This window comes from Vanellus vanellus (assembly GCF_965231255.1).
Source record: "Vanellus vanellus genome assembly, chromosome: 8".
NCBI lineage: Eukaryota > Metazoa > Chordata > Aves > Charadriiformes > Charadriidae > Vanellus > Vanellus vanellus.
Window position 1 is genome coordinate 3,408,028 of NC_138913.1, and position 26,773 is coordinate 3,434,800.

Consider the following 26,773-nt stretch of genomic DNA (forward strand, 5'->3'; position numbering starts at 1 on the left):
TTTTGGTGTAAAAACTTCCAGCCGCTGTGCTCAGCCTGAACTACAATTAGCATAGGGTAATAATGGAGCAATTAACTACAATTAACATGGAGTAATAATGAAGCAGGAGAAACGAGTGCCCTGCCAAGGTGTTTTATAAAGAGCCCGAGACTATACTCTTGACAACGGAGCCGTATGCTGGTGTTACTGGCGGCTCTCCGAAATGCGACCCTCCTCCTGCGGCTTGTTGCTGTTACAGCAAATGGTGCTTCCACATTAATGTGCAGATGTAATCCGATTAAAACCTCTTTCCATCGTGTATAAATGGCTTCATCTACAGGGAAAAGGATTTCAAAACTAGAGCAGAGTTTCCTAAGCTGCGGTGTGCTCTCAAGCTGTTGAAAGTGGTGTCCCACCTCTTTTTTTCTTTCAACTGGGGAAAAAATGTTTCTGTTCGCTGCTGTGTGCCAAAAGTGCTTTGAAATCTCTGGCTGGAACCCACTAATTTTGAATATTAAGTAGCTAGAGTTATTTCAGCTTTTCTAGTAGAAAGGAGAAGCGAAAAGGATTGGGAAAATCTCAAACGTATTTTTAGCAGAGAGAGGTTATTTTCACCTGTCTCTTTCCTTTCTGTGAATACCTCTTGCTCAAAAACTTTAAAATTTAGTAAAGAAGCTGAAGAATGCACACACAAAAAATGTGTTCACTGAAGTAAGGCCACAGGGACCCTCCCAAAGAGAAACTGCTGCTGTTTTCCTCCATCTTCCCAGCACCTCCCGCAAAGCTAAACAAATATAACAAGAATAATAAGGAAGAGAAGTGCTTTACAGGAATCCCACCATAAGAAGTCAGTTGAAATTCCCTCTTCCTGAACAAAGCCATTTGCTTGTTCTGTTTGCTTTAAGTTAAATGTTTAAATAGCAACATTACATCTGGGCGTGTGCTCCTTGAGATATGAGACCCAGCCTTTACATACCTTTAGAAGTGTCTTTCCTCGTACTCCTAAAAGCAGGTGAGTTGTGTTTGATGTCATTGGGAACAAATAACCTTTCTGAGAAATGAAAAACTAAGATGTTATTGGAAGTAGGATTGATGAGGAGATGCCATGGCATTTACATCATCACATTATCTACTTAAAAAGTAGAATCTGTTGAGTATAGGATATTGGGAAGTACTTTTGGTTCAAGCACCAACTTGCTAGGTAAATATTTTCTTTTTTTTTCCTCCAACATTTGGGTTGTTACTTTTATTCTATTTTATAGACTGCTTTCACAGAAATCTTCACAGGTACTGGACATTTTTTGTCTCCTCCAATGCTCTTTTTATTTCTCTAAGCGCTATTACAGCTTGGGATCTCGTATTTGCAGGTTAACAACTGTGATTAAACCGATAGGACAGCTAAGCCTTTGGCTCCCATTTGAGCCTAAACCACTCAACTGTTGTGCCACCAGCACAGACAGGTATTTGTTGCCTTAATTTGAAGCACATCGCTGGCTGTCCAGAAGAGAATTCAGGCACATCCATGATCTGCTTGTATTGGTAATATGAACAAGTGGCTGCGGCGTGAGCCAGAACCTGAACACAACTAGCAACTAGGAGATGATGAATGGGCCTCCTTACAAGCAGAAGACCTGCGTATCTCCAAGAGTTGCCTTCAGGACCTTGTGCACAGGTCTGCGGAACAGCTTCTGGTTTTCTTTTCTTTCCTCCCCCGCCACCAGAGAGAGGAGAGGTCTCGGGCTGGAGCACTAATGAGGATGAAGATGGCAGTCTGCACACGGATCCACTTAAGGGGCTCTGAAACCTTGCCCCGAAACATTTGCAACAAAATAGTCTGTGTGCCATGGTGTCAGCCTGGCTGTCCTGGTTTGAGTTAAAACAGAACCAATTCTCTGCTCAGCAATTTTACTTTGCAGCTGAGCCCCTTCTAACTAACTGAACTCTCTGAAATTAACAGCCTATTTTTCCAGCAGTGTCTGCTCTCAGAGTGGTAAGACCTGATTGTTTTTAATTTGTGCCAGAATGGTATGCAGAGAGGCTCTTGCTTATACTTAATTGCTCTAACAACCAAGATCAGCTCACTTTATGTGCCCCGTTGGAGGGTCGGAAGTGGAAAGGCGTAGAGGGGTCCCACCTGCGGGGAGGAGAGGACAGGACAGGTGACCCAAAACTGACCATTGGGGTATTCCATCCCGTCTGCCTCATGCTCAGTATAAAAGCTGAGGGATCAAAGGGTCAGCTCTCTTTCTTCAATGGCCGATGTCTGAGGAGAACTCTGTTCGTCTGCCTTTGATCCCGATCCCTGCATTCTTGAATCCAGATCTGGAATCCAGTTCCCATCTGTCACTGACTCCAGTCTGGGACTTTCCCCATGCCTGTCGGTGATGTGATTGTCATCCTGGGAGCTCGATACGGGTTGTATATATGGTATATATTTCATTCTTTTCTTTGTATTTTATTATTAGTATTTCATCAAAAAGTAGTTTGTTTTTTTCTAAACTCATAATTTTCTTTCTCTCTCTCCCCGCTCTGCTTGGAGGGAGAGGTGGGGGGAGCATGTGTCATTCGTTTCAGTGGCCAGTCTGGCCCAAACCACAACACTGTCCCACACACATCCAGGGTATGAACAAATAGAAAATGCAGGAAGAGCCGAGTCATGCACTGAAATGTTTCTCAAGAATAAAATTTTATTTTTTTTCTGAAAAAACTGCATACACATGTTCAGATCTGTTCAACCTTCAAAACATGTCTTAGTTTCCAGACAAACTGTTCTTTTAAGCATGCAGGACCCCACTGCGGCTTGAGAAAGAAGTTAAGAGGGTTTCAATCCTATAACTGTGCAAACATCATTTGAAAGCTATTTACATTTTGCACCTCTTACTTCTAATAACAGTAGCATCAGCTGTTAGATACATGCACTGTATAGCTATAACTTACGGTTTGGCATTGACATTTGATTTAGGTGTAGAGTGAAAACCAAACAAACCCTTAATTGTTCAAGAAACTCCCCACAGGCAATTATAATAAATCTCATTTCTTCATTATAAAGGAGATCTCTTTAAGCACTCAGACTTCCCTGCAGTTATTAAAATACTACTTCCACTCTGTTTTCTGGATCATCTTCCTCTGGTGCAGGCATGCACTTTGCTTGCCTTGGTGAATGGGAGCAGAAAGAAAAGATGTCTCGGGTTTTATCAAAGGCATCAGGAGTGCACCGAAACAGAAGCAGTTCTCTCTCTTTCTGTCATTTTCAGTAAACTGCAAGATTATGTATAGTATGTTTTTTTTACTATCTTAGACCATCTGAACTCAGATGCAGCAACTTAGATGCAAAAGGTCGCATTCAAGTTCATACTCCTGTTACTTTCTCTGCTAATTTCCTTTCCATTCCATTAAAAAGCAGAAGTCAGTAACCAGACAGATACTAGTTAGTACTCAAACCATGCTGTGTTATACTCATCTCCTTATATTCTCTAACCTGGGTCAAAGGCGGCATGGTTTGTTTTACCACTGCACTCTGTTGGCAGAACTTCTTTGTGTATAACGAGCATAGTACCCCTCCTCACAGCCATCATAAACAGTTTTTGCTGTTTCGTGCGTGCCAGTGTGATTAAATTACGGTGCTGAAAGTGGGGGCCCGTTGAATATTAGGTAAACATGGCATTCCGGGTGATGTGTTTCATTATCACACAGCAAAAGCTGGCCTGTGTTTTATTAAATGGGGACTGTGCAGCCAGTAGTCAGTGCATTATTCTGGTTTTCAGCTATGGTAATTAAGCAAGCCATGTTTTGTAAGAGAAAATGGTATTTTCGTAACTGCAAAACTGCTTCAGAATAAATACACAAAATTGAAGAAGACATTGCACGTCACAAGTTGCAAGAGCTGCTGATCACTCCTCGGGCAAGTTCAGTTCACGATGGAAACTGTGCTTTCGGGCTGGCCTCCAAATATCTGGGAGAAGAACTCAAAAGCCAGGCGGACGTGGATGGGGACAAAGACGTAGGCTGTGTACACCACCATAGCGAAAACAGTCACGGTGATGGTGTGGAACATGGACTGCTCCCAGGGCTCCAGCACGTAGCTGCAGGTGATCAGTAGGTACTGGTAGTACAGCCAATAGATATAGTCCTTCACACGCTTAATATCCATCTTCAGCTTTCAGTGATTTTGAGAAGATGACCTGTAATGATAGAGAAGTCTGGATTACGGCTGCAGTGGGAAGAAAGACCTGGAACTAAAAAATGATGCAGTGACCATCATTTCAAGTTTTATACCACATGTAGTTGTTACATCAAATAAAGTTCAAACAGAAATAACACATCGGTGCCATGACCAGCGTCTGCTGCCCTGGAGCAGCAGAAAACAATCTTTAGCTCTGCCAACTGCTGTGTGCACTTACTGAAGCTGTATCAGTTGGGCACTCTCAATTCCTACATTCTGATTATGAGCGTGTTTTGCTATTCATTCTGCAGTGGGAATTAAAACCACATTAGCTTACAGAGGCACAGGGTTCACGTGGAAGTCAGAGAGATATGCATTTAAAAGGGAAGGCTTTGGGCCAGCTTCCGTAAATGCGGATGGCAGAATCGTATGCTCTGGAATAAAGATGAGATTAAAAGAATTGCTCCGTAAAAAACTCCTCTGCTTATTTCTGATAATAATTTTTATTATTCTGCAATTGTTGGGAATAAAGAAAAGACAAACTATGAAAGGGAGGGAAAAGAGTAATCTCCAATAGCTTAAGAAATTTTTTCAGCTCATTCCAAAGAAATAAGATACATTACAGATTAAAAGACTATTTAATGGAAGTTACAAGTCTAGGAAAGATTTTCCTCACAGGTAATACCTTTAGGCATTCGTTGTTCCTGTCTCCGCACAGAAAGGAGAATGGCTGAGCAAGCATTAGCTAGGAAAGGGGTTTTGCCTTCCACCGTTTTTTGTTAAATTGCTTTTCAATACTTCAAATAATCTTTAAAAATTCAGGCTAAAAACATCTACTTAGAGAAAATACAGAGACAGAATGATAAACAACTGTACGAGGCTTCAGAGGGACTCCTTTATTTTGGGGGTTGGTTGAGTTTAAGGACACACATGCTGATCAGGTCAGCTCACAGTAAAAGGGAATACGGAAGATTTTAGTCCTGCTGGAAAACCTTCTGATGTATCATTTTGTTCTACACTTTTGTTGCCTAAAATGCCAGGAACGGAGATGCTTGGACATGGCACATCCCTCTGGTCTTGTGTTCGTAGTGAGCTTGGGGCAGCAGAAATTTTCAGTCCCTCAAGGCAACGAATACTAAGGTAGCACTGGGGAATTTGTAGCCTGTGATTAAAATAACGATGGGCCACTGGTATATCACAATATTCAGTGGTTTACTGCCTCTGGAGGCTGTACAGTAAATTCTGGTGGTATGTGGGTATTTACTGAAGGGAAGACAAATTACCAATACAATGGATCCCTCGTTTGTTTTGTAACAGCTTTACTTTGGTTACTGATGTGTGAAACTTTTGTCTGGCAGATGCACTGTTAAGTGCACACACCTTGACGGATTGTATTTCTCCATCTTTGTTCCTTTAGGTGCTGCCGGTTATTAAGGTTCAACATTCCCATACGAAGTTGCCAGTGGAGCACCCTGCCAGACTAGCTTACACCTCGCCACCTGGAGATGCTGTAAGATAGATTCCCCCTCCCCCCCCACCCCTCCCCTTCTTCTTTGGGAAGGCAACAACTGTAGGCTCACCCCAAGCGTGGCAGCCTGTCTGGTTGAACTGGTGCTCCAAACGCCTGTCCAGCGCTGTTGATAAGGGAGCTGACTGTCTTTGCTCCCCCTCCTTCATCCACGTGCTGGCTCCTCTCCTGGTGTTTCTCCTTCCATCCCTCGGCTTCCTGTCCAGACCTCCTCATGTCTGTTCCCCAGTTGCTCCTCAAGTCTCAACCCCCCCAGGAATGCAACCCTCTTTGCTGCCAACAAGCACAGTGAAACTGTAAACACTGTGCATTCAAAAAGGGAGGGAGGCTTCTTTGTGTTAACAGCTTTTTATGCAGAAAAATTTCTGTACTTGCCCCATCACCCACCCAGCCTTTACTTTCCACCAGCCCCTCTTCTTCTGTGTCCTTCAACCATCAGTACCTTCCCCAATATATCTTTTTTTCCCCCCTCCTCCTCCCAAAGCACTGTTTCCTTCAGTTCCGTTTTCCCCGTATCTCCTAGACTGAGGCTGCCTACAATGCTTTGTGGGGTGCAGATCTCTTCCATTTTAACTCTAGCAACGACAACCTTTGCTGTAAACAGCTTTATTTGTAAGGGCACAGGGTTGGGAGAAAGGCCACTGCTGGTTTCTGTCCTGGTATGAATGAAATAAGATTCCTTTCAGATAAATTATTTTAAGGCAGAACTCATGAGAGGCCTTAAAGCCTTGTAAATATTGCAAAGCCTATAATAAAAATGGCACAGCTGGCAAACTGTGACTCACTGGGAGCCAAAAGTGTCTCTATTTATAACTTCTGCAAGAAAAGCAGCATTTTTCAATGAAGAGGTTAAGCCCTTTCCTATACAATTGAAAGGAAAATGATAAGGGCCCTCTCATAGTATCTAGGATTATGGTATTTACACTGGGGTTATACCCGTGCTAGTTAAACTCATACCTTTCTTGGGTAAATATCTGTTAAGCCTGACTGCTACACAGAAAAACTGCAAGGCTGGAATGCTTGCTGTGGGTGTTTAAGGTTATCGGAGGGGTGCTGCAGTGGTTTTGAGCGGAGAGATGGCAGGCTAATGGAGCTTTCTGCCCACAGCGGCACATGCACTTGTATATCTCAATACAGAGCTGGTATAAGGAAAAGCCAGAGACAGCAAAAAATTCTCCAGGCTGATTTTACTGATATTAGACCAGTCTACCGGGCTGCAGACTCACCACTACCACTTACTAGACGTTGCTGTCTTGGAGGGATACATGACTGACGTATGAAGTAATTAAAATAAGGAGCAGACCTTTTGGTTTCTGCCAAAGACCTTGTTGCACTTTCTGCAGCCTGGGGACTGTGTTTCCATTCGGCTCCGTCACCAAGTCCCAGCAGCCAGCCCGTGCTGCTTCGGATCTTCCAGTTCACAGCAGAGGGGGATAACCTCATCCCCGGGCACTCAGGCACACCTGCAGTGGGACTCCCTGGACTACCAGCAAGAATGCAAGCTGTCCTTATGTGCAGGCTGCGCGGTCTCCAAATGAATGATAGAGGTTGAGATAAGTAAAAGACAAACAGTCAAATTACAGCCTCGCTCCTCACCGCTGACACACTTCCACTGCATTTAATCTACCCAGAGACTTTCTCCATTAGCAGGACAGTCCTGGAAATGCAGCAAACATGAAGGGCGTCTTGGGATAATGTAATTCTAGATGCATAATTTATAAAGGGAAAACATAGGAGGGAAGGAAAAAAAAAAGCCATCTTAAACCAGCTGCTCAGTCAATGAGATACAAGAATCCACTGTGTTACTGTGGCAGAGATACTTTTTCTGGATGTGCTCCATTTGCATTAATTCAGGGGTAGTTTTAGTGTAAACAATTGCCCACAGCTCCACACCTCCAGAGGTCTCGGGCAGCTTTACCACCAGGCCAATTACCTTGTAGCAATAATCGAAGGGAAAGGCAGATCACTAAACAAACAGATATTCTTTTGGCTAGAAATACTGTATTTTAGGCAGGACTTGTCCTGGAGAGGCTTCCACTTACATTTTTAAGCATTACTGGTTTTTATTACATTAATGCCACAACCAGCTGGCGCTCTGTGTTTCCAGAGCCCCACATTATTAGCTCATCAGGCCCCAATATTCCAGAGCAGGAGATAATTTGCTATTACGCAATTTTAACTTAGAGCTCATTTGTCTACAAATTTGAATTTAAGTATTCAGTTGTGGTGGGGAAATGCCTTCCAGTTTAGAGGCCATGAGACTGTTACAACCAGCTATGAATAAAATGAATAGAATTCAGCTTATAAAGCCATTAAGCAATATTCAAATTATTTTCAGCAATTTCACCTCCAAGCAAAAATAGCACGAAGAGAAACCTGTAAAGCAGCTTTTATTGTTTTAAGTGGCAACCTGATTTTCTTGCTTGTTAATGCATGTCTCTGATTATGGCAGCCGAAAAGATAAATCATCATTAAAAAAAGATAAATTCCAGGTTTCATTTAAGAGCATGCCTAATCTCAAAAAAAACTCAAACCCAAACCACCTTAGTTCCCAGTGTTACAGCTAGTGTTTGGAGTTGTAATCTGAAGATGCGAGTGTTAGAGAATTTACTATATAGTTTGTGCTTTGATTAACGGGGTGGCTGGACAGCACCTGCCAAAATGCACCTGCTGGGAAATTCCTGTGGAAAGAAACAAGCATTCTTGTAGGGGAACTGGGATAGACTGGTTTCCAAAGTATGCTTGAAAAACACCGTACACCCTCAGCAGGAGAGTTTGGTTGGCTTACATATACAGAGAAAAAGGGGTTTCCAACATAAGTTTATCTAGAGTAGGGAAAAAACAAACCCTGGAGCTTGAGATAGCCCCACAATCATTAAACGGGCAGTCTCTGATGCTCTGAATGTAGAGTAGGGCCAAGCCTTATAAACAAGGTAGGAAGGAAAAACAAGCAATCAATCAATCCATCCCCAAAATGCCAATATTTAATTGGCTAAAAATAGGCCATTTGCTAAATAATTGTTGTGATAGCACAGAAGCAAGAGTCGGTCAGTTTTGCAGAATCCTAAGGGATTGCACTCATGCTGACGCTTAAGTAAAATCCTGTCACAGGCCTCTGACCCATATTTGGTCTCATATGCAGGACACTTAATGTGTAGGCTCCAAAAGGCAGGTGTGGCAAGGCAAAGCGCAATTTTGAAGTCTTCTGATAGGTAAATAATTTCAGCTATTAGAAGAGGAATGGGTAGTCACCCCCCCTTGAGCATTGAAATACGTGTCTTTTCTGCAAGTTATTTATCTGCAATTGTTCTTACTTATTTCTAATTTTATTGCGTTAGATGGGTTTGTTCTGCTGTTACTCAGACAGAACGTTCAGACTTCTCCAAGGCACCAGTCTTGTCCTTCTTAATGTAACATAACTGTGGGATAAACCCATTGATTTTATGTAGACTGACATTTCCGAAGAAGCAAATTAGAACGAACAAAGTCACATTCCCAGTCCATCATGCATTTGCTTTAACACGTTTTATTCAGTGAGCACCAAGCATGGTGCATAAGGAATGAAATACAGGTCCTGTGGACCAGTAGTCAGGAAGAAATTGAGATGAGGCAGCAGTTAAAGTTGTGCAGAGGATCTGAACACCAGCATTTCCCGGGGACACCATCTCAGTCTGCTCCTCTACCGCAGCTGTGCTGCTCAGATTCCCCATACGCAACGTGGCCCGTGGCCATATAGCATCAGCTCAGCCGAGAAAGCTGCCCATTACTACCGTAACCTGAGGGTTCTGCGTGTCAGTAGGTACTTACACATGGATGTTTAAATGTACCCTAAAGCTCATTTTCACAGGGAAGCAATACCAGACAGTATGAATGAGAACAGCAGCAATAATCCCAGCATAGCTCCCATTATGCACCATTAAAAAATGTCTTTATGTGTCAATTTTAATAAATATCCCCCCCAATTCTGGAGGAAAAACACGCAGCAGCAGTGAGGCCATCTCTGGTTTCTGTTCCTCAGCATTCATCTTCCTGAAGCAGCGTCTCATTGCAGGCTTGGCCATACGTTACTGCCAGCTACTGTGCTACAGGAATCGTAAACTCTTCTTATGTCCATGTTCCTGCCAACATCCGTGCCACACCAGAACGAAGTTCTGGTAAAATTTTTATTGCTGTACGTGACTCAGATGTTTTACATGAAGACGCTTTGACTGCACCTATGAGACCTTTTGGAAAAAAAAAATAAAGTCTTCCAGGAGTGGATAAATACTCCAGGAATTGAAAAAAGGCAAGGGCATTTTCAGCCACGTTTCTGCTTTACCTCGCTCAGAAGAAGGAACTCCAGTATCTTCCAGATTTGTCAACACTAACCCTCCTTCCTGCTGACCTTAGTGGTAGCACATTTCTTTTCAATGGAAAAAAGTTACATAATGCATACAAGACCTGGGAATCTAACAAACACCTTTCGCTGTTGACAAAAAGACTGACGACTTCTTTCAATAGCTTCAAACAAGGCAGCAAAACGCTCACTGAGTGGCAACGCCACACCTACACAAAATCTGACCCAGACTTCCTCGTCTCTGTCTCTCAACACAAACCTAGTCCTCACGTGCATGCTCCTTCACCAGCTCCTCAGTAATGCCGTAGTCCCAAGCATCAGTTTGGTGCTATAGTTTAGCTCCATCTGTAACCGGAACAAATGGATTCTTCTCAGACTATCTCTCCACCTGCACTGCAGTATACCCGGATGATTTCTGAAATACTATTTGCTCCTTCAGTCAAGTTCGGTACACAGATGGAACGTATGACAGCCTACAACAATGCAGGAGGTAATTTTAAATGTGATATATAGTCTGTTGACCCTCAAGAAAGGGGAGGATGATCTGCAGCACCCACTGGGATCTCACTTGAATGGTTGGGACCCTCTCTCCAAATAACAGCACAGCAGTTAAAAGTAGTTAATGTTTAGACTGATTTCATGCCTTAACTACTCCCTAAAAACTACAGGCTGCCCCTAGTAAAAAAAACACACCAAAAAAACCCCAAAACACAAAACAAAACCATTTTTTAAAAAATATCAGCTCCCCCTAACTTTGTAGCCTGGCTGATTTATTGGCACACTCTCCTTTCCCTGCACTCAGGCACAAAGGAAGGAGAAGATGCAGCTTCTCTATAACACAAACATTCTTGGAGCAGCTCTGTCCCATTTTCTTCCAAGGCCAAATTAATTTTTCAAAGAATTTCCTGTTCTTCCCTCCTCTGAAGTCTCCTCGGCCATTTTCTTATGTAACTAGATTCTCCTTACAATTTAGGTGCAAACCCCTTCCTTTCCAGCTTTCTCTGGGCTTCTGAGCTGTTAAGTCCTCCCCCTGTGGTGGGACTTGCACATTGGAGCAGAACTGGCCTTTGGTGATAAGCTCTGCCAGGTGGACAGGTAAATTGGCAAGTTGAAATCTCAGGGTAAGCTTTTCCTGGATTTTCAGAGTAAGCAAAGTTTCTTAACATGGTTTTGAACAGTGCTGATTCCCAAGCAGGACCTCAAATTTGTGACTAGAGATCAGCACCAGGTTAAAATTGCAAATACTTAGAAATTGAGAGTTCTTGAAGAATTCTTCCAGGAGGCATCTTAGAGGGGTTTTGGCTTCGCTCATGGTGACAAGCCTTAATTCCTATGAGACTATTCATATTTAGGACATGGACTAGATCCTTCACAGGGACTTTAAAGTTCAGAAGGTTGTGTAAACACATCACACTCTAAACAAAATAGCTAAAATGTCTGGGCTCTACAAAAAGATTTACTTTCAACTGTAGTTCTTATTTTATTCAGACTTCTTTGTTTTGCTCTGAGTCATTTCTGAAGCAGCTGAAAAACAATAGCTGGTCTTGGGTTATATGTAATATAAGAAGGTGAATACTGTCATAGTCATGACAGGTATTAGTGGAAAACAGGTACCCAGCTCTTGTGCAAGTGCATCTCCTTTGAGATCTAAGGAAAGGAAGTAGTGTTGCACCATGCTGGTTATTGGTCTAAAAGGGGAAAAGAAAAATGAAGCGAGATACTTGCAACAGATAAGCGGTAGAAAGGGAGATTCACATTTTTCACAGAAACTGACTTAACCCCGTATAGGCATTAAGGAACGGCTTCTTTCGGAGACCATTTCATCCCTAGGAGCAAATAGTTTTGAACACAGAAAACTATTGATAAGCAGAATACCCCTCAAATGTGGAGGGCACACAGAACGGGGAGAGCAAATCCACCCTCAGTTTTTGGAGGGGAGAACACAAGAAATACTCTTGTTCAGCTGGGCAAGACAAGGCTCTTCCAAGTTGCAACACGCCGCTGCACCGATTTCCCCTGAAAAGCAATAGGGGCTGGGTTACCTTGTATTTATGGTATATTTTTTCCTATCAGCCAGCTGGAGAACCTGAGTCTTGATGCCCTTCACTCCATCACATGTCCTGGACACTTTTTGGGCAGAAGAGTGATGGAGCAAGTACTCCCTTGGCCCTGAGCCACTCTCCAGGCACCCTTTCAGCACATCTCCCATTGCTGCTGGATGAACAACGTACGCAGTCTGTGCAGAGCTTCCCTGCATTTCTCTGCCAAAGCTACACCATCTAGAAATCACTCCAAGGACTCACAGAACTGCTCTCAAGACATAGTTATTTGTGCCAGACTCATGATATTCATGAGCGAAAGATAAACAAGCATCCCAATCCTAAACCATCTTAAAATACACAGTCCAAAAAGTACCATGGGTGCTGATTAAGTGGAATAGTAGCATTTATTACAGGGATTCTCCTCTATACTATCCCAGCTCCACTTATATGGCAGGGAGGTACTCTTGCACCTGCTTCACACTGAAGGATTACTGGAAGCATCCAACAACTCCAAGAAAACCAAAGAGCAGAAATCTGCAAACAACGAGCATTGCCACCACGCTGGTATGAGTAGCGCCTTCACCTTCCCACTTCCACCTCTCTCCACCTATTTCAACCTTTTTACTTACAGAATCACAGAATGGTTTAGGTTGGAAGAGACCTTGAATATATGATCCAGTTCCATCCCCCCTGCCCTGGGCATGGACACCTCCCACCAGCCCAGCTTGCTCCAAGCCCCATCCAACCCGGCCTTGAACACCTCCAGGGATGGGGCAGCCACAGCTTCTCGGGGCACCCCGCACCAGGGGCTCACCGCCCTCACAGCAAAGAATTTCTTCCTCATATCTCATCTAAATCACCCCTTTTCCAGTTTGAAGCCATGAGGCAGAGATCATCATCTTCTGCACCACCTGGAACCCCCTGACTGCAGGTCTACAGCAACAAGTCCAGAGAGACCCCGCTGAAAGCTGTAGGTCCTTCTGCAATGCCACCAGCCATCAGCCAACCTTGAGGAGGGCAGCAGGCTGGGCAAATCCCGGAGGCTTTACTGCTGCCGCCCCTGCTCCCCGGCCTTTGCTCCAGCGCTCCTTCCCCATCTCCCGCCCGCGGCAGCGCAGAGTACGCGGCTCCTCTCGGCCAAGGTCACCGGCCCCTCGCCTCGGGGGAGCCGCGGGACGGCGATGCCCTTGGCCGAGCGGACCGGGGACACGCACACGGAGGAACGGGGACCCCGCCGCCGCCGCCGCCCCGGAGCCCCGCACTCCCCGGCACAACCCTCACCTCCGCTCCGCGGGATTCCGCGCACCGCCGCTCCCCCACCCGCCGCCACCGCCCCGCTTAAATACCTACCGCGCCGGCCGCGGCCGCGCCGGGGGCCGGTCCGCGCCTCTCCGCGCCCCTCCGCGCCGCTCCGCCCCGCCCCGCCCCGCCTCTCCGCGCTGCCGCAGCCCCTGCGCGCCTCCGCCCGCCCTCGCTCGGGTGTGCGGCGCGGTGCCGAGCCGGGCTCGGGGACACCCCGTGGGATGGCGGAGGGGGTGTCACCGCCGGGACGCGGAGCCGCGATGTTTTAGGGTTTTCCCCGCCATCCTGCCTCTATAGGCGGCATCTGCCCTAACGCACCTGCGTAATGCGGATCGTCTCCTCTCCGCGGGGAGCAGGGGGGGGGACCGCCGGTGAACCGAGCAACGGCTGGGCCGACCCTCCCCCGGGAACCCGGCGCCAAACCGGCTTTTAGTTAGTTAACGCTGTATATTGTACCCATACTTCGTAATATATAAGCCTGTAATATAGTTTATAAGGTACCTGGGGGGGGTGGAGGGGTGCCCGCGGGGGCTCACAGGGGACTGGGAGCTCCCCGGCTCCAAGGGGCTGAGTGGGAAAAGACCTACACGCCGCGATGCGCTGCGTCACAGCTGGGAGAAACCAGTGTTACGGGCATGTGGAGAGGGAAATGTTGATAAGGTATCAGAGGAGGTGTTTCCAAACGAGAGAGATAAGGACGGACAAGTGCTTACAGGACTATCTGAAATCCTGTGAAATACTACGTGACGCTACGAACCGTGAGGCTTAGGTTTCCTTAAGTTTATTCTGCCCCCAATATAAAAAAGCATGATTTAGTGTCCTGCTCGCTGCCGAAGAGCTACATAAGAAGTTAACTTTGCAGTATAAGTGAGAACTAAAAGTAACAGAAAGGCTTTGTTCGCGGCTTTTCCCTTGGGCAGCAGGATGACGGGTAAAATCTCATTCTCTGCGCAAAGCAGTCGCGGAGACCTGATCTTGACAGGCTGCAAGAGTATTCCTCAGCCTTCAAAACTGTTACTGTGTGCCACTAATTAAGTGCTAAACAAGTGGCATTAAGAAAGGGTGGGTTTTGTCTTGTATTCTTTCATTACAGAATGGGTTTTGCTGCTGGGCCATGGCTAAGGCATAGTGGCTTTTGCCGTGGGGCCAGCGAGGAGGCACTGCTTGAGATGAGACTTCCCTGGATTGCTCCTGGTGACCTCTCAAAAATGAGTTTTGCCAGTGCAGTGTCTTCACCCAAAACCTCGCGCTGGGACTGTAGCAAAATGAACAGCTCGTGGAGAATGAGCGAACTCCTTGCTGGGTACGTGGGCATCAGCCAGCATCCCCTTTGCATGGACGCATCAGATGAATCTATAGGGTGTGCTGGCTCTGAGCGCGGTGTGACAGACTCCATGAAACATCTGTGCTTTTCACTGGAGCTGAGTGGCTCCAGGCACTGCTGTGTGGGCCTCCTGCACGCTGTTTGGATGTGCTGCCAGCCTAGATCCGAATTTCCACAGTGCTGGGAATGGCTGGTTGTGGTGCTCAGCCCTGAGCTGTTGAATCCCAGAATCCCAGAATCCCAGAATGGTCAGGGTTGGAAGGGCCCTCTGGAGCTCCCCCAGTGCCACCCCCCGCCAGAGCAGGGGCACCTCCAGCAGTGGCACAGGACATGTCCAGGTGGGTTTGGAATGGCTCCAGAGTGGGAGACTCCCCCACCTCTCTGGGCAGCTGTGCCACTGCTCTGCTGCCCTCAAAGGAGAGAAGTTCCTCCTCATGTTGAAATGGAACTTCCTATGGTCAAGTTTGTGCACGTTCCTTGTTGAAGGATCATGGAAGCAGCTACTGTACAAAGGCTTCCTGCAAGACCTGCCTCAGCCAGGCCCACCAGGCCATCAGGACATGCCGCAACTTATATGTGCAGCACGAGCTACAGAGAAAATCCCGTTGCCTTTGAGGGTGAAAAAAATACTTAACTTCAGCCTCCTGGGTTTGAAAATGAGGGTGCTGCAAATGTGGTCAAGGTGTGGGTGGGAGCAGGGCTGCTGCTGGTGCCAAGTCCTTGCCCTGTTTGGCAGCGGGCAGCTCCCACAGCCAAAGGTTGGCTGAAGTTGCCCGAGTTTGGGGCCATCCCCAAAGAGCTTGGGAGCCTGTGGGTGTGACGTGGTGTGCCTGTCCTCAGCCATGGCGCTGAGCCACCTGAAGCCCTGACCCTCTCCCCGCCTGACACTTTGGGAGCACGTCCCCTTCCATGGCAGAGGGCTGGGCTGGGCTGAGGGAGTCATGGGCTGAAAAATAAGTCTATTTTGCCAGTGACTCTCCGTACCCACAGAGGCGAGAGCAAACGGCCAGGGGCAGCACGGGGATGTGGCTGATGAAGCAGTGCTCTGAGGGTCAAGACCAGGTTGGATGGAGAGCAACCTGGTCTAGTGGAAGGTGTCCCTGCCCATGGTAGGTGGGTTGAAACTAGATGATCTTTAAGATCTCTTCCATCCTAAATCATTCTATGATTCTGTGGGGTTTGACCACAGCCTCTTTGGCCGCAGGCACTGAGGTCTGTTTGGCTCATGGTTGTGCTCACACGGCAGAAGAAGGCAGACGCACGCACACCCTGAAGGCAGTGGGTATCGCAGTGAACCCGGAGGGTGGAGCCAGCCACGGGCTCGTTGTACTCACATTTACAAGTAGACTTGCTTTTTAGAACTGTGTGGGAACTGTGAGACAAAGAGTTTGTGTTGGTGAATCGCCGACTTTTCGTGCAACAAGCTGCCTGTTAAAGATATGCCTTTGGCGGGTGAGCTGAAGTTTGCACGTTCTCTGCAGCTGTGCAGAGAATGCTTCACACGGTGCCAGAGGTGACGGTCACCACAGCTCTGCCTGCAAAGCTGGTCGTGGCTGCTGTCCCTGCTCTGTCTCTGCCTGGAGCTGCTGGGTCAGCGGCGACCTCCCCGCACGGAGGGGTGGCTCGTCCCCAGTGTGCAGCAGTGGGACTGGGACCACCGAATCCCTGTTCCGGCACCCGCTGGTGTCTTCTGAACCACAGGTGGCCATAAAGGAACGCAAACTGTTTCAAGGGCCAGAGGTAACTGCTGTAATTAAAGTTGTTCTTTTAATATTTGAACACATTTTAATGCCGCTTTAAAAATGCTTTTTCCTCAATTAATATCTTTAAAAGGCACTTACACAAACAAAGCTGCCCAGGCGGCACAGGGGCAATCAGGATGTGACGCTTTCGTTCCCAGCTCAGACAGCGAGAACAGTGCCTCTTTCTTCTGCTGCTGTTTTTATGGATGTTGACTGCAGAACTGATGCTTGCTTAGTCTTTGATCTTAAAAAATACTTATGCAGAGGCTTTGTTTTAAACTTACAAATAGTTGTGCCTCTTTCTGGCTGGAAGCAGAGCTCTCATCGGTCCCGGAGTACTACGGGAGCCCGCACTGGGTCTGCGCATGCAGCTTAGCTTGGTAAAATGCCTGGTGCCCGAGTGGCCGGTGCGTGAAATGGTGAGTGTCTTTGCCAGTGATCTAGCAGCAGGTGGGTATCACACAGTCCTGTAAAAGTACTTGCAAAAGCGTTCTTGGTTATCAGAGCACTTGCTCCACACTACAGCTTTAACTTTAGCTGTTGTTAGGGTATTTTTCAAGGAGGAGTTTACAAATAACTTTCTCACAGTCTCATTATCACCAATTATCTGTTACTCTCTTGCTTCACTCGCTGGTGGTTGCATTAGGTGTACTTGCCGGTTTATATAATGTTCAGTGTGTACATGAATGCTTCCCACTTGTCTTTTGACATGTCTTATCAAACGGAGAAGGATTTGCCTTACAATGGATTACAGATTTGCTGATAATCGAGTGGCGTTTGCCTTAAGCCAAGACGGGGCTGCAGGTGCCCCGCTGAGCCCTGCTGGTGTGTCAAGGGCTGGTGTTCCCAGAGGGGGGGACCTCACCAAGGAGGATGGCCAGAACTGCCTCCTGATTGAACGCAGGATTAATAACTCTTGTGTGAGAAGTAGGACAGGATTTAATCTAAAGGAGGCTGTGGTTTGATTTGTCGTGTGTTGCGGCTGAGAGAGGGAAGGCTCTTTCCCTTTGCCCGCTGTTTCTCTCTGAGCTGCCCGCTCCTGTCGGTCTCCTCCACTCCAGGAGAAACCTGCTGGCTTCACCTTGGAAAAAATGAAAAGCAAAGCAATGAAACAGGAACAAAAAAGAAGCGAGGGGGAAAAAAAAAAAGAAAACAAAAAGTGAACTTTTCTGCTAGCCTAGCTGGAGCAGGCAGGGTTTGAAAGGGAGAGACTTCATGTGCTCAAATAAATACATTTTTAAAAGCACGTAAACCCCTTGCCAGGAGTGTGCGGTGAGCCAGGAGGCAGGTTCCCGTGCGCCAGGTTCGGACTCTCCCTCTCCCTCTCCCTCTCCCTCTCCCTCTCCCTCTCCCTCTCCCTCTCCCTCTCCCTCTCCCTCTCCCTCTCCCTCTCCCTCTCCCTCTCCCTCTCCCTCTCCCTCTCCCTCTCCCTCTCCCATGTGTTTGCCCCTCTCTGAAGGAGATGTCAGTGTCAGTGTGATGGCTGCGGAGCCGCGTTGGGACGTGGGTGGGTTTGCTCGGCCAGGCTGCGTCATGCGTCCCCCCTCCCTCTTCCCTCACCTTTACCAGCACTGTAGGATGGCCCTACAGCCATGGAAGCCCTTCTGCCCTGAGCAAAGAAGCCAAAACCCCTCCCAATGCCTTAAAAACAGGCCAATACAATAAAAGATGAGTGACACCAACAAGCTAGCCCTAGCCGTCACTCCCCTGGGGTTGCCATTCCCTCGCTCCAAACCTGTTTGAACCTCACGCTTCTCTAAGAGTCTTGTGCTTGTCATGGTAAAAGTCATACCAAAGTTGCTACTTGTACAAAGTATATAAAAATAAGGCAGTTTGTTTCCTTGTCTCCCCAGGGGCTGGTGCTCTGGAAGATCTGCTCCCTTCCTCATTTCACCACTGGGGATTTGTGTTAATTATTACTGGGTATTTCAGCGCTGGCTTTCGCTCCTGCAGGAAACGTCCAGAATATTACCCCCTTGAGACAGGAATAAAATCACTTGCCATAAAGGCTAACATAACATTTATAAAGTCAAAACTATGATCTTTGAATATTTCATGAGTCTTTAGGCTCTGTCACACCCTGCAGCGGAAATACTTGCCAGGAGGCAAGTTTTCTTTCCAGCTCGGGTCAGCGGGTGGCTGGATTGCACACCAGGGCAGGCTTCGCTCTCCAGGTGCATTTCCATCCCATTTCCTTCTGCTAACTCCTGCAGCTTCCCTTGGCCCACATGACTTGGATTCAACACATGGCTGTTGAATTTGAGCAGGAGCTTAGGTGTCTTCTGTAGCAGTTGCTTTCATAGAATCATAGGATCGTCTAGGTTGGAAGGGACCTTTAGGATCATTGAGTCCAACTATCAACTTAACACTGCCAAGTCCAACACTAAACCATGTCCCTCAGCCCCACATCTACCTGTCCTTTAAATCCCTCCAGGGATGGCGACTCCACCACTGCCCTGGGCAGCCTATGCCAGTGCTTGATAACCCTTTCGGTGAAGAAATTTTTCCTAATATCCAATCTAAACCTCCCCTGGCGCAACTTGAGGCCATTTCCTCTTGTCCTATCGCCTGTTGGGAGAAGAGACCGACCCCCCTCACTACCCCCTCCTTTCAGGGAGCTGTAGAGAGCGAGAAGGTCTCCCCTCAGCCTCCTCTTCTCCAGGCTGAACACCCCCAGCTCCCTCAGCCGCTCCTCATCAGACGTGTGCTCCAGACCCCTCACCAGCTCCGTTGCCCTTCTCTGGACATGCTCCAGCGCCTCAATGTCCTTCTTGTAGTGAGGGGCCCAAAACTGAACACAGTACTTGAGGTGGGGCTGAGGGACCACCGTTCTGTGCTTTGACCCCGTCTCTGCCTGTTCCTGCTGCATTACTGCTGCACTGCTGCTGCCTGCGGGCGCAGAGGTTTCTGCAGTGCCCCTGCCTCATGTCTTCTGCTGGTTGTTTCACTCACACGTGAAGGCTTCATCCATCCTGGAAGGCAAACCACCGGGCTGTGAGGCTGCTCATTAGGGATTAAGGTGACTCTTTGAGAGCAGAAAGGGATGGATGTTCTAAAAATAAAGACCTTCATTTGTTAGCTGTCTGCGTTGGTGTCATAGTCAATGTGTGCGTTGGGTGTTTGCAAGCTTTGAATGCCAAATATTTACGAAGTCATGTCAAAGTGCTAGGGTGATGCTTTTATTAACTCCACTGCGTATTCTGCACCTGTCTTCTGTAGACGGCAGATCTTCCGTCTCTCAGGCAAGGTCTGAAATTTCACTTTCTGTCATGGAGTCTTGTTTTGGATAAATATATTTTAACTTCAAGTGGAGGAGGAAAATAACTGCAGGGTGCTCTGAAGGCCTGGTTACCGGAGCAGACCTAAGGATGTTCCTGCAAAACTAACTACTCTTTTCTTTTTGCAATAGTAAGATATCTGTATGTAGTTTTTCACACCTTGTCTAGCTAGTCAGGCTGTCTTGATTAATGGAAGGGAAACTTCCAGAGTAAGCACAAGGCTTGATTCGTCTGAGTTTGCAGAATATTCCTGTAAAACTTCCCTAAGCCGGGATGCTGGGCTGGGGTGATGCTCTGGCTAAACCTCTGGTTATTAACCTAATCTGGTGTTACTCTTCTCCTCTGGTCCTGTTGAAAGTCACAGGCTGATCTCCTGACAAAACAACGCATTTAAAGTCAACCTGTCAAATTAGAGAACAACATTTTATCTAATTATAGGGCAGCAGGGATAAAGCGATCACCTCTGCCGGGGTGTGTGTGACAATTATTTGCAGGTGATTATCTCTCCGCTTGCTTTAGCTGAAGAGCAGGTCGGGTCTATAGCTTCTCTTTGGGGAATTAGTGCTTGTGCAAAGGTGCCCGTAAGGCAGGAAAGGCTGTGTAGACGCTGGCTGGCCGGGCAGCGGTGGCAGCAGCGGTGGGGTCTGATCCTGCCTCGTGACGCAATTCCTTTGGGCCTTTGTGCAAGGTAAGGTCTGTGGTCTGACGTCAGAAATGACTTTCAGTGGGAAACTTGCTTATACGTAGCATAAAGCCAATTCGTGATTACTTATATGCTTACTTATCATTTGTCCTCATAAATATCAATATTAACTGGTGTTCTGGGTAAATTCCACCTGGGGTAACTCTGCCTGTACCCCAGCTAGAGGAGGGGCTGGGTGGCACTCTGAGATCAGGTACAACAAGTAATTAGAAGGTAAAGGATTAATCAACTTTGTGTACAAGGGCTGGGCGGGATCTATAATCCTGCATGAGTCAGATCTTCACATCGCGCTCTGCTCTTGTTGTGTCCCTTTGACAATATTAAATTGCTGCAGCCACTTTAATGGTCTGTATAAGCAAGTGTGTGATCCCTTGCTATAATCGTAATCTTGTCATTGCCCGACAGAAAACCCAAACGTGTCCGTACTCACAGCCTCACTCAGATATCAGGTGCGAATATTTGTGCTCACAGGTTAAAAATACCTCTTTCTGTAAGTGTTACTGGACAATGTGTTTCACTGACATACCTACTTGCTACAAAGCTTATTCATTTGAATAATCAGAACGACAAAACAGGAGGAGGAGAGAATGTGAATCAAATCAGTATTGGTTTTGGATTAATATTCCCAAGCAGGTCTAGTTATTGCAGAACTCCTTCTTTCTTCTTAGCCGAGTGGCTCATCTACAAGATGTGATTTCTGATAGGCAAAGCTGCTGTAAGCTTCAGCCAGGGATGTTCGTACCTCTAAGACACAAGCCATTCCTCTTCCCACATCCGTGGATGACTTCACTGTTACCTAACTGCATCCAGTGGGTAGGCAGCAACCTATGGCTGTGGTAGTGAATGCCTGGTTTGCTCCTATAACTGTTCCCAAGTGTTTTAGAGAAAAATGAAGCTGCTCTGGGAGTTTAAAGTTCCCCTCTAGTGACAGCAGCTGTGTTTTGTGGTGGTCTGGAAGGAATCGACAGTTGAACGGCAGCGCCAGCCAGGTTTGGAGCTGCTCTGGATTGCATCCGGTTGCTGGAGAAGGCTTTCACCTTCATTTTAAAAACACGTAATTCCATCCACTATCTGTTTCATCTCCTCGTGCTCTTTCACAACACTGCATGAGTACAGCCAGTCTTGTGATTAATCCTACTCATTCTGATACCAGCTTGCTATGGGAAATTTTCTTAAAATGAAAAATTCTTACCAGTAGTTGTTTTTTTTTTTGTTGTTTTGTTTATGTGTGGCGTTTATTTTTGTGTGTGTTTGTTTTCCCCTATATACATTGACCGTACAGATTCAGCTTTTATTACTGCTCTTGATGGAAACAAGTTTGAAAAGTTTATTTCTCACAGATACCTGATTTTTTTGTGTTTTATCTATTAATCCCATACACTCAGTGTTCAGAAATCCCCTTTTCCTCTAGAGGCCGTTGGTAAGTCATTCCGGTAAAATGTTTGTTGTCTCCTGTTGTGCTCGTCCTGGACGGAGCAGGATGCTCAGGGTGCACAGGGGTCTGTGGGGGTGATTAAGGCTGAGAGCCGTGTCCTGGTTTGAGCGACACAGGACTAATTTCTCTTCTAATACTTGGGAAGACTGCACTTTTAGGACACTCCAGTGTCTGAATTTGTGAAAATATTTCCTTTCTAGCCAGCTATGGTGTGCGGGTTTCAAGGTCTCAGTGGTTTTGAGCTCCCCGGGGGGGGGGGATGAGGAGGAGCGAGACCCGGGCACTTGCCCCAAGCTGCCAACAGGGTTAGTTCATACCATCAGCATCACATTCACTATAAATTAGAAAGTTTTCTGTGAAGTTCTCTCTCTCCCTTGATGGCTGCCATCCTGAGAACTTCGTGCCCTGGTGCCAGACTCCTGAGGCCTTCCTTTCCTCCTGAAGCCGCAGCGCTGGCAGTGTCCCACGTGTGCTGTCACTGCTGGGAGCGCACAGCTTCCTGCTGATATAATGGGCTGAGTGTAATCTTTGCATATTCTGTATTGGTGTCAGGATCAATATTGGTTCTTTAGTGCTGTTAATGTTAATTATCTGATCTTATTCTATTAAATCTGTTTATATTTCAGCTTCCGGGTTACCTTGTTTTTCCTGATTCCCTTTCCCGGGTGGGGAGGGGTCATTGGGTGATAGAATGGTTGTCTAAATGACAATAAATTGATATGGGTCTCTCAAACCATAACAGGTCGGGATGTTTGTTCTTCATCTGTGGGCTGTAAACCCATCCTTGGCGGGGCTGTTGGGAGGACTTGGAGTGCCCTCTTGTGATGAGCCTCTGGCTGAAGCAGCAGTTCTCTGCGTCTTCCAAAACCTCTTGTGTTATCCTTCTCCATCCCACCTTCTGCCCCATCATCCCTGTTTCTTCACAGCTGCACCTGCCAACGTGGAAACCCTCTTCTTTGTCTTCCAGCTCTGCTTATGAAAATATGCTACGTTTCACCACGAGGTCTGACATATGGCAAAGCTTGTCACCACGTTTGGAGTCCAAACCAGACTCTGTCGCCTCCTTGCAAACAGCAGCTACTCCGTAGAAATCCTTCCCACTGAGGCACATTGAGCTCTTTCTCCCTTTTCAAGGACCACCATCAGAGATGGAAAGGAGGTTACTCCACTCCTGCCCTAATCAGAAGATCTAAAAAATGTATGTAGTATTATTATACATCCTCCTGTATTATTCCTGCTGCTGGGTGAGGTGGAGAGGAGGTGGAGAGGTTCGTGCGGTGGCTCCTCTCCGGGGAACTTCAGGGAAAATGAGGATAAATGAGTGTGGGAGAAAGGTGGATGGTGGTTTGGTGGGTGGGAGTGTAACCCTGCAGAGCAGGAGATACTCTCACTTACAAAAGTCCCGTAACAGAGCTGTGGCAGAGCCAGAAGATGGTCTTCCAGCCCCACGCTGGCAACAGCAGCCACCGCACAGGAGACCGCGGGTGGTTATGCTTTTTGGGCGATGCAAACCCGCTGTGCATCTCACTGCTTCTGCAGCTCGTCCCTGAGCATGCTGAGGTGTGAAATGAGCCCCAAACCACGACGTTCTCCTCGCACCGCCTCTCGCCTGTTGTTAAATGGGGAGTTGTGTTTCTAGGATAGTTAATTTTCACTTTGCATGGGTATTAGGTGTCTGTTCCAAAGAAAACAGTGGGAATCTTTCTTCTGACTTCAGTGTTGGTCCAAAGTCCCTTGCATCTAGTTTGTATGTCAGAGGAAAACAATTCTCTCCCTCCCTGTTGCTTTTTAATTTTGTAAATACTATAAACTCCCAATAAGTTTTGAGTCCTGCACGCACACAGACAATTTTGTTCCCAGATTTTTTGCTTCCTATCGGGATTTTAAGGTTGCAGCACACGACTCTTTAAAACACCGCAACTTTAAGTTCTGTAATCTTGCTTTATTACAAGGCATCTATTTGCCAGAGCAAAGAAGAATTTGGGTTAAAGGACAGTGGGTATTTCCATTTCCTTATTTCCAGGGTGTGTTGCAATACCTCCCGATGTAAAATTCCCTGCAAAGAAGTCTGCGTCACGGTGTGTCGACATTGTGCCACAGAGGGGCAGGACAAGATTCTCTGCTGAATAAAATTCGCTGTTGCGGAGATCTATAAGCCCTTTGTCTCATAAGATGCTTATTAACTTGGGTAGTTTCAGGCTGACTGGATTTCACCGTATTAAAATAGATAATGATTGCAGTGTTAGTTATGGAATAATAAGCTTAGGCCAAAAGCTTTTGCTAATGCGAAGCGCTTTGCCTTGGACAGGCTGTGTCCGACAGGGAGACATTGCCATCTCTTGGGCAGGTGCAGCTAGAACGTAGACTTTGTTTAAAACCTACAGTAATTAAAAGCCTGGTAGCATAGCTGAGGACTAAGAAAGGGCTGGGTCTGTCACGGGGTCCAGTATCCCAGTATTTGAGCTGATGCTGTTCATACAGAAATGTCTTAATGCTGGCAAGGGCACAATCAGAAATCAGAAACACAGCTCGTTATCTCTGGTTGTAGTTGCCAGGTTGATTACCTTAAATATTGCAAGCGGTGACTCATTTCCTCTCAAATTATGAGACTGGAAAAGTTTAAATATAATTACATTTGGGATTATTGTCATTTACCTCCTAGAGCCTGAGCCTTTTCAACACGGGGCTCAGAACTGACTTTTTAAAATGAAATCTGCAGTTTTCTGCAATCACGGGGTTTTAAGAGATTAAGCTCTAAGAGTACTAAATATCATAAGTCTCACGGCAAAACTATGAGGGTTGCAGTATTGGTGCCTGACTTGCTTCTTGACACTATAGCTCCCTTTTTAAAAAGAAGGTGCGTAGGCATAATCTCCTGATTTTAATTAAATTTTGTCTTTCAGAAGGGAAAGCGGCAGGTGTATGGAGCTAGAGAGACCCTCTGTGAAATAATTAGATGAAAACTGATAATATTTGGCTTAATCCACAGGGCTGGCGTAAAAGTTCTTAGAAAACAACATCTGCCCTTTGCTGATTAATAGGCGGCTGCTGTGTTAGTGATCCCGGCATACACCTTTGGTAAAAGTTGCCTGTTCTAATTGTAAAAAAAAAACCTTCCTGAAACTTGGCAGTCAGCCAGGTCAGTTTTATTTGTCTATGGAACTTTACGGGAACTTTACATATATGAGAACAATTGCACCTGATCCAAGTACAACAGCAGCTGTATGGCCAAATCTTTCCCGATTGGTGTAAAAAAAAAAAATAATTAAAAATTTTGAATATTAAAGTATGAATTTTTCAACAACGGTAGTTCACAATTTCTGACCAAGTTTTGAACTGTAGGTATTTGGCCTCTCTGGGCCTGTAGGGTCTTTGCAAAGAAAAAGTGAGAAACTGCCTATTTCCTGAAAGAGCCCCAAATACTAATGCCCGCACCGCACCGGTAGAGCTGCCAAGTCTGGCGTTGGAGCGAGGGTGACACAGGGGTGTGCGCCGGGAGGAGAAGGTATTGACACAATGGCACATACCCCTGAAAACTTTGGGGGCTTTGCCTATGGCAGGAGGATTGGAACTCGATGATCTTCAAGGTCCCTTCCAACCTAAACCATTCTATGACTCTCTCTATATTTTTATATGTATATATATATATAACACACACACGCAGTGCTGAGATGTAGAAACTCCTGTGCTCAGGGTGGTCCAAGCAGCCTGCAGACTCCTCCAGCGCATCTTTCTCCAGACGGGCTGTTGCCAACTCACCAATTCTCTCTGCTCCTTACTTTGACTCCATAAATGCACTTTCGTTTTGGAATTGCACCCACCAGAAGCCAGAAAGGGCCCTCGCCTCTTTAAATAGTTTAGAAAATCCAGTTAAAGTTGGATGTTCATATAAAATCACTCTGACAGTTCATCTCCTTGCCATGATATTAGCCAAAATACAATTTTATAGTCCACAGTGTGAGTAGTTTTAAAAGGTAAATTACAGCTCATGATTGATATAGAGGTCACTGTGATTTCTTCCAGATTATTCACCGGCAGATATTTAGCCTGAGAGAAACAAATGTTTTGAATCAGTTAGGTATCTATTTAAATGTAATCAATTATAAATTTGGATACATAAAACTGCTGTTTTGCGATATGCTATAGGCATGATGTACTTCCTTTGGGATCATTTTGATCTCAGAATAATTAAAAGCTGGGATATGCATCATGAAATGTCAAGCGGCCACTTTAAGGTGCAGAATTTGCTCATGAAGGAACACAAAAGCAGCACATTACCTCATAGGTGGTAGGTACAGGGTCTATCTCATGGGCTCCATATATTAAACATGAAAAAGGAGATTTCAACCAGAAAGTATAATTTCCAGGAAGCCGCAGTAAAGCAGCTGGTGCTCTATGTGTCCTCTAAATAGTGACAGCAGAGGTCTTTCTGTGCTCCTTTAAGGACTGTACAATATATGCAGTTTTTCTTCTTTATTTTAGCCTCTAATCCCGTGAATACAACAATCTCCGTCTTTGTGGATGGGAAAGAAGTTTCTGCGCTGGTAGATATCCTTCAGGGGAGGTACTCGCACTGCATTATGACTGAGTATCGCTTCTCTACTTCTTCTAGAAGTACTCATTTTTCGGGGAAAGCTCGTTCTCATGGTGCATTCAGCTGATTCCCCTCGCTACCAGGAGCACTGGGGGACAGGGACCGGGAAGAGGGGACCTGCCACAGGCACCCGCTCTCCCCGCTGACCCAGGCTGGGGACACATGCCACCAAAGTGGTCCCAGCGGGTGGCACTGGGGGGGGCTCCTGGGCTGCTTTGACATCCTCAGCCGCAGCATGCTGCTGGCGGAGGGGCTGACCGCCCTTGCCCCAACGGGACAAGCTGCTGTCCCCAAGCAGCCCGGCATTTCAGACCCCCCTCTGGCAAATATCGTCTTCCCTGAAAGATG

The 26,773-nt window shown here is 46.4% G+C and overlaps 1 protein-coding gene across 1 annotated transcript; it reads right to left on the minus strand.

Moving 5' to 3' along the window:
• Positions 1-3,886: 3,886 nt before the first annotated feature.
• SPTSSB (serine palmitoyltransferase small subunit B) lies at positions 3,887-4,147 on the minus strand (the record flags this gene model as incomplete). The annotated part of the gene is made up of 1 exon (XM_082487151.1): positions 3,887-4,147. Exon 1 carries the CDS (start codon positions 4,127-4,129, stop codon positions 3,887-3,889), a length of 243 nt encoding a protein of 80 aa, XP_082343277.1. The 5' UTR covers positions 4,130-4,147.
• Positions 4,148-26,773: the final 22,626 nt, after the last annotated feature.